General features: G+C 59.1%; 1 protein-coding gene across 5 annotated transcripts; it reads right to left on the reverse strand.

Moving 5' to 3' along the window:
- Positions 1-186: 186 nt before the first annotated feature.
- Positions 187-10,807, reverse strand: TAF1C (TATA-box binding protein associated factor, RNA polymerase I subunit C). Of its 5 annotated transcripts, none has more exons than XM_086350087.1 (15): positions 9,857-10,807; positions 6,628-6,836; positions 5,179-5,260; positions 4,897-4,994; positions 4,730-4,819; positions 4,560-4,633; positions 3,693-3,931; positions 3,480-3,596; positions 3,280-3,397; positions 3,119-3,190; positions 2,856-2,991; positions 2,592-2,735; positions 2,053-2,227; positions 1,840-1,977; positions 187-1,765 (listed from the first exon to the last, which is right to left on the reverse strand). In XM_086350087.1, exons 1-15 carry the CDS (start codon positions 10,224-10,226, stop codon positions 705-707), a joined length of 3,123 nt encoding a protein of 1,040 aa, XP_086206213.1. In that variant the 5' UTR covers positions 10,227-10,807; the 3' UTR covers positions 187-704. The 5 variants fall into 5 exon arrangements, with proteins under 5 accessions (XP_086206213.1, XP_086206215.1, XP_086206212.1 ...); XM_086350089.1 differs by lacking the exon at positions 9,857-10,807 and adding an exon at positions 9,660-9,828; XM_086350086.1 differs by having other exon boundaries at positions 2,592-2,991.
- Between the last annotated feature and the right edge of the window lie 465 nt (positions 10,808-11,272).

Below are 11,272 nucleotides of genomic sequence, written 5' to 3' on the forward strand. Positions count from 1 at the left end.
AAGAAACCCAGGTCCCGCCCAGGGGCCTGTGCGTTCCCAGGGGTGGGGTGGGGTGATTTCTCCACAGCAGAAGCAGGCTCTTGTCTGGGGCCACAGAGCCACGGAGGGTGAGAACCTAACACTGAGCGTGGAAAGCCATGGAAGGGGACACGGCCAGCCTAAGAAAGTCCATCATTCAACACCAGGCTCAGTCATGGGTTTATTCAACCCCTAACATGGGTCCAAAGTGCCTCCCTCTCCACGTTAGACTGTGCTAGGAACCGCATCGCACAGACACTGACCACAAAGCACCGCTGACACCCAGTGAGCGCGGGCTAGCTGGGGAGCTCATTTCACCGTCACCCACAGCGCCAAGCAGCTGGGGCTCTGGCCCCGAGGTCACTGGGGGCCCAAGCGCGCCTGCAGCCCCTGCCTTCAGCATGACACTGTTAGCTGGAAGGGATCCCAGCGACACCGACCTTCAGGACAGGGCTGCCAGAGCTCCACCACATGCCCCGAGACTGTGACCTACGGGAGAAATGACTATTTTGCTGTTCTCCTTCCCCTGACGTTGCTCCAGACTGCTTCCGAGCGTCTCCCGCTCACGAAGGCATTCCAGAAGCAGGTCTGCCCCCTGGGGACTGTTCTCTGATTCCCGTTTCAACCACGAAAGACGCAGCTTATCAAGGATGGCAGGCTCCTGGAGCTGGCAACCTCCCCAGGCCTCAGAAGCCCATGCGGGGCTTTTTCCGGAGCCGCTGAGAGCCAGAGCGTGTGGCCAGAAAGCTGGGGGTCTGGGAGGAGGGCGGGGTGGCACCCTCCGGGGTGTCCCCTCGGGGCAGCTGCTGGACTATGCCATCCCGGGGAGTGTGAGGCCTGGAGGGCGTGGCCCGGACACTTGGGGTCTGGGAGGAGAGCAGGGTGGTGCCCTCTGGGGTGTCCCCTCGGGGCAGCTGCTGGACCGTGCAGTCCTGGGGGGCGTGCTGCCTGGAGGGCGTGGCCCGGACGCTGGGGGTCTGGGAGGAGAGCGCAGAGGCCCCTCCTGGGGTGTCCGTGCGGAGCGGCAGCTCAGCCATGTAGTCCCGGAGGGTCTGCTGCCGCTCTGAGGGGACGCCCTGGGCCCAGGGCTCCTGGGTGAGCTCCTGGGAGGGCGGGGTCCTCGGGGGCTGGGGCCTGGCCTCGGGCAGTGTATGGTCTGGGCTGGGCGCGGGGCTGGCGGCGTCTGAGAGGTCCACACGGCCGCTGAGGGAGGAGAAGGTGCTGGACAGCTGAGTCCGGCGCTTGTGCCGCTTGGGCTGCTTCCCGGGCCCCGCGCGGCCGCCCCGCCGCCTCTCCCACCAGGCCGCCGCCCCGAACTCCCAGGCTGCCTCCAGACGCTCGCTGAGCTCATCCTCGGGGCCAGGTTCGGGGGCGGGGGGCCGCTCCTCTGTGGGGAGCAAGCCCAGGTCCCTCCGCTGTAGGAGCCGCCCCTGGGCCATGGCCCTGCGGAAACCCTCGGGCGCCGGCCCCTCCACCTTCTGAGGCTCGAAGCCACCCAGCAGCCGGCGGTGGGAGAAGGTGGGTGCTGCCCACACCGGGGGAGTCAGGGGCACCTCCAGCAGGGCCTCCAGCCACCGGCTGCAGCAGGCAGTGGCCTGGGGTGTCCAGGAAGCTGCGGGGGCACGAGCATTGGGCCCGGGATCTGCCCGGAGGTGGAGGCGCTGGTGGAAAACATCTCCGGCCGCGGAAAGCTGGAAGAGCGACAGCGCTGGTGTGGAGGCGGGGGGCGGGATGGCAGCAGCCAGACCTGGGGACGGAAGGACAGTGACCAGGTGGCCTGGCGGGGGCGCGGCTCCCCACCCGCCCCAGCCCCCAACACACCTACGGTGGGTGCTTTCAGACGCTCCTGCAGCCGCCAGTGACTCTTGGGCTCCAGCAGGGGGAAAGCCGAGAGGGAGTCACTCCTGGTGGGGAGAGCCTGGGGGAGCCCCACCAGGCGGGGTGTGGAGGCCCCCACTCCTGGAGGAGGGACAGGTAGCTGAGGCCCCGTCCAGGTCCGCCCTGCCCGCCCCCCTGCCCGGCCTGGCCCCTCACCTGCGAGGTGCAGCAGCTGCAGCTCCCCACCCTGGCTGGCCAGGAGCAGCGGCTGGGGGAGGCCTGGGCGCGGTGGCGGCAGCAGCCGGGCCAGCAGGGGCGCAGAGCGGAGGCCATGGTTCCACTTGAGCAGGGGCACCAAGGGGAGGCGCTCATCCACCAGGTAGAGGGAGAACTGGCAGAAAACGAGGATGAGACCGACGGGACGGGACAGGTCTCTCTGGGCTGGCCCCTTCCAGAGCTCCACGTGGTTTTCAGAGTAGCCCGGCTTTGCGCAGGAGGTGTCTCCCCAGCAGGCGTCCCTTGTCTTGATGGCCCCGCTGGGAGAGGGGCTTTCATAGCCTTCCCCACCTTGCCCGAGGCTGGCACACAAGCCCAGATACCCAGGAGCGCCAGGGTGCTGAGAGGGAGGGGAGGGGTGGGGCCAGACCTCTTCCCCCTCTGCCCCTCCCCATCCCTGGCTGCATCCAGGGCCCTGTGACCTGTGTCTCCAGTGACCTGAGACAGGGCAGGGTGGAGAGAAGAAGAGGTGAGCCCACCTGGGTACAGATGAGGTGGAGCATGGGGTGCAGAGACTCTGGGCCGAGATCCCCCAGGTGCTGGGTGAGCAGGACCCGCTCTCCTTTCTGGCACGACGCCTCTGCCCCTCCACGAAAAAGCAGCAGACCGCAGCCCGGCGGGCCCTGGGGGACACGCTGGGTCAGCTCTCCCACAGTCCGCCGTGGGTCCAACTGGCCGGGGCCTTGCTGGCCCTGCGGCTTGTCACGCCCACTGGCAGAGGTCCCCGTGCCCCGTGCCCTCACCTGAGTGTCCACCATCTTCACTCCGGTGCGGTCACCCACCGTCAGCACTCGAGGGTGGGCGGTGAAGTCTGCCCAGCGCCAGGAAGAAGGGTCCCGGAACACCAGGGTCTCGGGGTCCTTGTAGATTTGCCGCAGCCTTGGGGAGATAGGCCAGCCGTGGTGGGGGGACAGGCTGAGGGGGAGGACTGGGCACCCTGGCCGGGTCCCGGCCGGGTTCTGGGGGGCCCATGTTGGAGTGGGGGTTTCTGTGGCAGGGGCCTTACCCGTCTTCAGCACTCCACAGACAGACGGCTCCGGAGCGGCTGCAGATGACCAGCTCTCCGGGCAGGTGAGGGCTGCAGGGCACATGCGTGAGGAACGCCAGGCCACTCCTTCTCCCAAGCCTACCTCCGTGCACACTGCCTCCTCCCCGTAAGCCCCTCACCTGAGGCTGATCCCTGTGGCCCCCTTGTCCACCTGCAGCACCTGGAGAGGGGCCGGCTGCCCCTGCGTGCTGACCTTCCACAGGCCACAGTGGTGGTCAGAGCGGACAGCCAGCAAAGCTGGAGGAGGGAGAGGGTCAGGGTGAGGGTCAGGGTCAGCAGCAGGTCAGTGAGCAGCCAAGGGAGGCGTCCACAGGCTTACCTTCTCCCTGCACGCTGCGGGTCACCACCTGCCGGACGGGTCCCCGGAGCTGGATACGGCCAGGGACGCTGAGAACCTGGGGCTCGCTCTCTGGGGTCAGACTGACCTTCTGGAAACCTGGGCATCTTGCTAAGGACATGTTCACAAGCTACAGCCGCTCGAGGCCCACAACTCCCTGCCCGTTCCTGGCCTGTGCTCAGCAAGGGAGGATACACAGTGTGTCCATGGCACCGCCCACGGGGTAGACCAGCTGCCCGGCCCCGGGGGTCCTGCCGGGCACCCAGGCCAGCGCACCCCCAGTGCAGGCATCATCCAGGAGCAGCCGCTCCCAGCACAGGGCCAGCTCCTCGTGCAGCAGCTCTCCCAGGAGGCTCGCCACCGACGTGCTCAGGATCGGGGCCCCAAGGATGGAGAACCGGCGCTGGCGCTGGCTGAGGTAAGCCCAGGGACAGCTGGGGCGAGAGGACGGCGGGACGGTCAGGCCGGCCGGGGGGGGCCCAGTGCAGCGGACGCGTGCTTAAATCAACCTGGAACTCCTTCCTCTGCGAGAGCACCCCACCCTATTCCTGTGCTACAGTCATACGACCCAGGCCTGGGCACTTGGGAGTCACCCCAGCCACAGTGATCAGCTCACGCCTGGCATGACACCCAAGCCAAGCCAAACTGAGCCAAGCACACCCTTCCTGGGACTTCTGCTGGTGCCTCAGGAAGGCCACTAGCCCTCTCCCTGGAATCAGTGGCCTCTCCCTGGAATCAAACCACATTGCTGCCACCTGGAGACAGTCTGCCTAGGAACTCAGCCAAGTAGAGGCTAGTGGGTGAGAAGGTGAAGGGCCAAGGCAAAGCCCTGTAACGCCTGACGCCTGGACGCAGCCATGTCTGCGCTCCATGAGCTTGCAGTCCTTCTGCCCCTGCACTGCTAGCACAGCCGCGATTTGTATGAGGAAGAGTGTGGCTCGTGCTCGCACTGGGGAGGGTGGAAGCAAATGTTGATGGGAACCAGCATCCTGGCCTGGATCCTTCCAGAGCCCCACCACCGGCTAGGCCTACCCAACCCATCCTCTCTCACTAGCCACTTGCCCCCAGGGCTGGTGTCCACCGAGGTCCTGGTGTAGCCTCTTCACACTGACCACTGTCTTCGTCTTAGAGCGGCTCTGTGTGGAAAGGCCTCGTCAAGCTCACATGCCCTAGGGCCCACCCCGATGGGAAGTGGGGCGCCTCCGCCCTCCTGGCCAGCCAGGGTTACTCACATGTGCTCCTTCCAGTTTGAAATTCTCCAGCAGTAGCCTCCCCAGGGGTGCAAAGGCTATGTCTCCGTGGTTCCACAAGAACCGGCTGATCTGCGGGAGGAGAGGAGGCCGGGTCAGGAGGCATAGCCCCGGGCCCACGGCACTGTCCACCGGGCAGGCCCGCGCACCTGCTCAGTAACATCCAGCACGGCTCGGGGATGTCTCCGGAACTGGTAGCCTCCCCGGAAAAGCAGATCTTTGGCAGTCAGGCCGGGGTCCCAGGGATCTGAGGGAAGAGGGAGGCTGGGAAGGGACTGAAATGGAACCAGGTATCCCAGTGCCTAGAGGTGCCAAGGACCCTGCTGGGTGGAAGGAATCGGCAGGGGGTGTGGGGGGAAGGCCTCAGGGCAGGAGCTGCGGAAGAAGCAGTGAGTGGGAGCAGCTCGGGGCCCCCAGCCCAAGCTCCTTACCGGGACCAGGAGGCAGCAAGGGCAGGGGCCCAGGCATGTCCGGCTCCCAGAGCAGAGCTTTGGCCACGTGCGGCGCGCTGTCCTGAGGAAACACAACCACAGCCATGATGCAACAGTGAGCGAGCGCCCAGGCCAGGCCCTGTCATCAGCTTTTGTCTCTTCTTAACTCCTTCAGTCCTCACCAGGCCTGCCAAGCTGGTCACTGTCACTAATGATGAAGAAAATGGGAGGAGAGGGGAGGCCGTCCCTGGTCCCGGGCAGCAGCCAGAAAAGAGAAGGGCTGGGATCTGAACCCAGGCAGCCTGACTCCAGTCTGTGCTTCCCAGCTCCAGGCTGCACTGCTCTCGGAGGACTGCCCGGCCTTCACTAGCCGGTCCGGATCTCACCCTCATGTCACTTACACTCGGGAGACCGTGCAGGCGCCCACAGGCTTTAACGCTCCCCTGCAGGGCTGCTGCTGCTGCTAAGTCACTTCAGTCGTGTCCGACTCTGTGTGACCCCATAGACTGCAGCCCACCAGGCTCTCCCGTCCCTGGGATTCTCCAGGCAAGAACACTGGAGTGGGTTGCCATTTCCTTCTCCAATGCATGAAAGTGAAAAGTGAAAGTGAAGTCGCTCAGTCGTATCCGACTCTTAGGGACCCCATGGATTGCAGCCCACCAGGCTCCTCCATCCATGGGATTTTCCAGGCAAGAGTACTGGAATGGGGTGCCATTGCCTTCTCCGCCCCTGCAGGGCTGGCCTCAGACAACTCAGCTCCACACTCGGGACGGAGAGCAGCAGGTGAGGCTCCTGATGGAAGCCCTTCCTTGTCAAGGGAGCTCCGCCAACCACCCCCACCCCGCGCCCCCAGTGTCTGTCTTAAATTTCTCACCCACGTGCCTCTGCCTGGCGTAACCCTTAGCCAGCCTGTCTCCAAGTGGCAGCCAATGGCTTAGGCGTCCAGGGAAAGAGCAGGTGTCCTTCTTGTCCCAGGAGGTCTCCCCACCCCCTCACCGTGCACTGTGCGGCTCCAGCATCCTTTTGGTTTCGCTCAGAGATGTCCACACTTTGAAATGATTTTATCTTCTGGCCTATTCACTTGTCAGTCCCTACTCCACCTAACTGTTCCCCAGGGGCAGGGAGCACATCTGACTTACTCACTCTGGATCCCCAGGGCCTGATAAGGCACCTGGCACACAGTAGGGCTATTCAGTGAGTATTCATTGAACAAACAGAGGAAGGAGAAGGCGGGGGGAGAGGGAGCCAGGAAGGAGGCTGAACCATCTGTGCATGGTAGGGCGCCCTAGGTCCCCAAAGGACGGGATTCTGGTTGAGCCTGGGTCTTAGTAGATTTGTACCAAAGCCCCCCACCCTGCACTCCTGCCAACTGGTGTGACCTCTAGGATGGGGGTGCCAAACGATGCCCCCCCCACCCCGAGCCACCAAGGCTCTCCCTGCCATCCTCACCTGAGAGCCTTGGGGTGAGGACGCCGGGAGGGTCAGCGCGTCTCTCCAGCTGCACATGAACGACAGGTCAGGGACATCGCTCTGACCAAGGGGGCCGGTCATGAACAACGAGGGTGGGAGGGAGCTGGGGAAGTCCATCCTGAAAACAGGAGCCACCGTCACCCTGGCCTTCCTCAGAGATCTGAATTGGACAGCGGCTTCCGGGGCTCCTGGGAGAGTGAAGAGTGTCTTAAGAGGAGGATAATCTTTTTGGGGAAGCAGATAACGAAGAACAAATGAATATGTTGCCGAACGCCCAAGAATAGTAGGTGCTATACCAAAACCAAGCAACCCGCCAGGAGGGACAGGGTGGCAGGGCCTGAGGGTGTGCTTTTTAGCATCCATAGCTTCATGAAGGTGGTGTTCGGCACACACAGAGCCTAATGAGAGAGACAAACATGCCATCTACGGGAAAGAGGGTGCTGGGCAGAATGAACAGCAAGAGCAAGAGTCCTGGGGCAGGAAGTATGTGAGAAGCAACTGGGCAGCCATGGGAAGAACTAGGGGGTGAGTGATGGGGGCCGAAGTTAGAAGGTGGCTGGTGGGGGTCAGCTTCCATCACACTCTCACGTATTACATTATAATTACACAGGTCCTACCTAGAAGACAAGCCCCACACTCTAGGCTACACTCTCAAGACAAACTCAAGTTCCCCAAAGCCAGAGTTGTCTGCCTTCCCACTGTCAAGTACAGTACCTTCCAACAAAAAGGAACCAACTGTGTATTGAATAATAATGTTTATGTCAAAGGGCTTTGGTGACTGCAGCCATGAAATTCAAAGATCCCTGCTCCTTGGAAAGGGACGCTATGACAAACCTAGACTGTATTAAAAAGCAGAGACATCACTTTGCCAACAAAGGTCCATATAGTCAAAGTTTGGTTTTTTTCAGTAGTCATGTATGGATGTGAGAGTTGGACCAAAAAGAAGCCTGAGTGCTGAAGAACTGATGCTTTCAAACTGTGGTGTGGGAGAAGATTCTTCAGAGTCCCTTGGACTGCAGGTAGATCAAACCAGTCAATCCTAAAGGAAATCAACCCTGAATATTCACTGGAAGGACTGAAGCTGAAATTGCAATACTTTGGCCACCTGATGCAAAGAGCCGCCTCATTGGAAAAGACTAAAGCTGGGAAAGATTGAAGGCAGGAGGAGAAGAGGGTGGCAGAGGATGAGATGGTTAGATAGCATCACTGACTCAATGGACATGAACTTGAGCAAATTCCAAAAAATAGTGACGGACAGGGAAATCTGGTGTGCTGCAGTCTGTAGGGTCACAAAGAGTGTGAACAACAACAACAAAATAAGCAGCTTTTTGTTTAATAAAGGATAAAATAATATCCTGTATTAGCTGCAAAAATAAGAGCAGTTCTCACTTACCGAGTGCCAGCATCTGCCGACATGGTACTACAAGTTTTATTCTCCTGCCCCTAGTATGGAGGTCAGGAAACAGGCTGGGAAAGAGCAACTTGCCCAAGGCTAATAGTGCGATCCTCTGGCCGCTCCAAAACCCCAGGTCTGAACCACTACTCTCCCTGCATCCAGAAGCAAGCACCAGCCTCAGAGCCTGACGATGCAAAACCTTTCCCCTTAGAGCTACCACTGCACGTATCCATTTATTTTGTAACTTCTATACATCCAGGTACTCTGAGCGCCTCCCAAAGTGCTCACCACACAGTAAATGTTGGTAGATGGTAAAGAATCTCCCTGCAATGCAGAAGACTGAGGTTTGATTCTTGCATAGGAAGACCCCCTGGAGAAGGGAATGGCAACCCTCTGGAGTATTCTTGCCTGGAGAATTCCATGGACAGAGGAGCCTGGCAGGTTATAGTCCATGGGGTCACAAAGAGTTGGACACAACTAAGTAACCAGCACTTTCACTTTTCAAACGAGGGACTTGCCCTGTGGTCCAGTGTCTAAGACACCTCACTCCCAATGCAGAGGGCCCAGGTTCGACTCCTGGTCAAGGAACTAGATCCCACATGCTGCAACTAAGAGTTCGAATGCCACAACTAAAGATTCTGAGTGCCACAACTAAGCCCCAGTGCAGTCACGTAAATAAATAAATAATTAAAAAAAAAAAAAAAAACCTGTCAAAAGAATGTGTTTCTCAGGGCACAGGTCAGCCTCATTCTAATTGTGGTTTATATGCCTTCTCTCTTCTTCGGGACTGCTCTCTGGGACAGGAACTGGATCTGATTCATTTCTGACCCCCTGGCATCTGATTGTTGCTGTCTTTCTCCTCCATCACAGGAGAGGACAGTGGTGGGAATGCGTCTTTTCACCACAGGACCTTTTCACACTATCTCTCCACTAAAAATGAACACCATTGCTCTTCCTACCCACCTATAAACTCTGCCCCCATCCTTCAGATTTTGAGTCAGGAAGCCTCTCCTGGTTCCCCCAGCTCTGTCCCACATCACCCTGCATCCCTCCTCTGGAGCACGCATTGCGATGTGTGATAAGATATTTAAAGGTAAAGCTATGTGATTCCAAACTGCTCTGAGAGTCCCCATGGGGAAGGGACTTTATCCCCAGTGCCTGCCTTATTTACTACGTGATGCATAGGAAAGCCTGGCGCGCTGCATGCAGTCCATGGGGTCGCAAAGAGTCGGACACGACGGAGCGACTGAACTGAACTCAAATCAGTACGTAAAAGCTGAAGGCACAAATCCAAGAATAAGGAACTAGACAGTCTCAAACAAACGCAGGGAGGCTGAGAGAGCTGGTGGAGCCCACGACCTCAGAGAAGCCCGGAGACAAGACAGCCTCGACTTCCCGCCCTCGTCTCTCCCGGACTCTAATTTAGACCTCCGGTTTCCTCGTGTCTGCACGAACGCCGGGTACGGCAATAGGTGCGCCTGCCGGGGGATGGGAGAGGGGCTCGGGGAGGCCCTTCCCTTCAGACCTCTACTCGCCCACGTCCTCCCCATCCGCCTCTTTCCACTCCACGTCGAGGCCCCAGAATTTCAACCCAAGAACAGCAGGCATCTCGCACCAAGCGCTGTGTGCCAGACAGTTGTTGCTACGATGCTTTACAACGGCTTGATGCTCCCCGCTCCATGAGCCACCGGCTGCTCACCACCTACTCTGCAAAGGTTGGGCGACTCGTCCCAAAGCCACACAGTTTGGAGCCTGTGTACGGGAGCAGGAGGACCCGCCCCTCCGTCCCGTCGGGGCGGCGCGCGCACTTACGTGATCCCGTCGCGCCGTGCTCCTCGGGGAAACCGACTTCAGCGTGACGCTCGCCTGACCCTCGTGCCACGAGGGAGCCCCAAGGCGGAACCCTAGCTCTCGAGCCCTCAACTCGACAGCCGCACAGAAGCGATGAACCGCGTCCCCGGGCTGGGCTGGAAATGCTTCCTGGAAGACAGGAAGTCCCGCCTCCCAGCCCGGCCTCAGGGGCGCTCCAGAGCGACACCTCCCGGGCGGAGGGAGAATGCGAGTGCAGACGGAGCCGCGGGCACTGGAAATTAAGTAAAAGGAAATTAAAAGTGAAGTCACTCAGCCGTGTCCGACTCTTTACGACCCCATGGACTGAAGCCTGCCAGGCTCCTCTGTCCATGGGATTCTCCAGGCGAGACTACTGGAGTGGGTTGCCATGGTCTCCTCCAGGGGATCTTCCTGACCCAGGGATCGTACCTGCGTCTTTTGCAACTCCTGCATTGCAGGCAGATTCTTTACCGTGAGCCACCAGGGAAGTCCTCAGAATTGCCTTTCTTGAGGTCAATCCTTGAACCGTTTGGGAGATTGATTGCTCCACATCTGCTCTTCCAAGTCAAATGTTAACAGGTGCTACCAACTGTTTCTCTATTGCTTTAGTGTCCACATTGCCCCCGTCCTGGCTCGTGTTCAGATCCGAAGGTAGCAAGCAGCAGCAGCAGTAGCAACAGTAACAAAACTTACAGACCATAAACTCAGTAACTGGTCACATTTTCCCAGTCACTGGCTCCTCAAGACTCTTAAAATTTCCATCTCCTTCAAGCAACTGTGTTGCATGGTAGCGAGCCATATGTAAATTGTCTTCATCCTTAACTTTATTTTTGTTATTTCTCCTTCATCGCTAGACCCTCATTTTTAAGAATTGCTATCTTGACATGTTTTTACAAACCAATCCAGATTCACTTCTGAGGAAAAAAAAAAAAAGCAGGGGTGGGGTGGGGAGGGCAGGATATCAAATGACTAATTTTAGCTAGAGCCCACGTGGAACACTTACAGTTGGCTTCAGGAAGGCTTAAGGTGAACAGATTTTAAATGTAGGCCCTAGTACTTTGGCCACCTCATGCGAAGAGTTGACTCATTGGAAAAGACTCTGATGCTGGGAGAGATTGGGGGCAGGAGGAGAAGGGGACGACAGAGGATGAGATGGCTGGATGGCATCGCTGACTCGATGGACGTGAGTCTCAGTGAACTCCGGGAGTTGGTAATGGACAGGGAGGCCTGGCGTGCTGCGATTCATGGGGTCGCAAAGAGTCGGACACGACTGAGCGACTGATCTGAAAGAGTCTGTGAGGCTGCTACAAATGAAAACACCATCACTTACAGAATGAGCACCTCCCATCCTCCTCTAGACTCAGCTGCTTAAGCAGCTGGGGAGGGCAGGCTGGCAAA

The sequence above is a fragment of the Bos grunniens genome, chromosome 18 (genome assembly GCF_055505025.1).
Source record: "Bos grunniens cultivar Pamir isolate PY7600 chromosome 18, Bosgru_T2T1.0, whole genome shotgun sequence".
Taxonomy (NCBI): domain Eukaryota; kingdom Metazoa; phylum Chordata; class Mammalia; order Artiodactyla; family Bovidae; genus Bos; species Bos grunniens.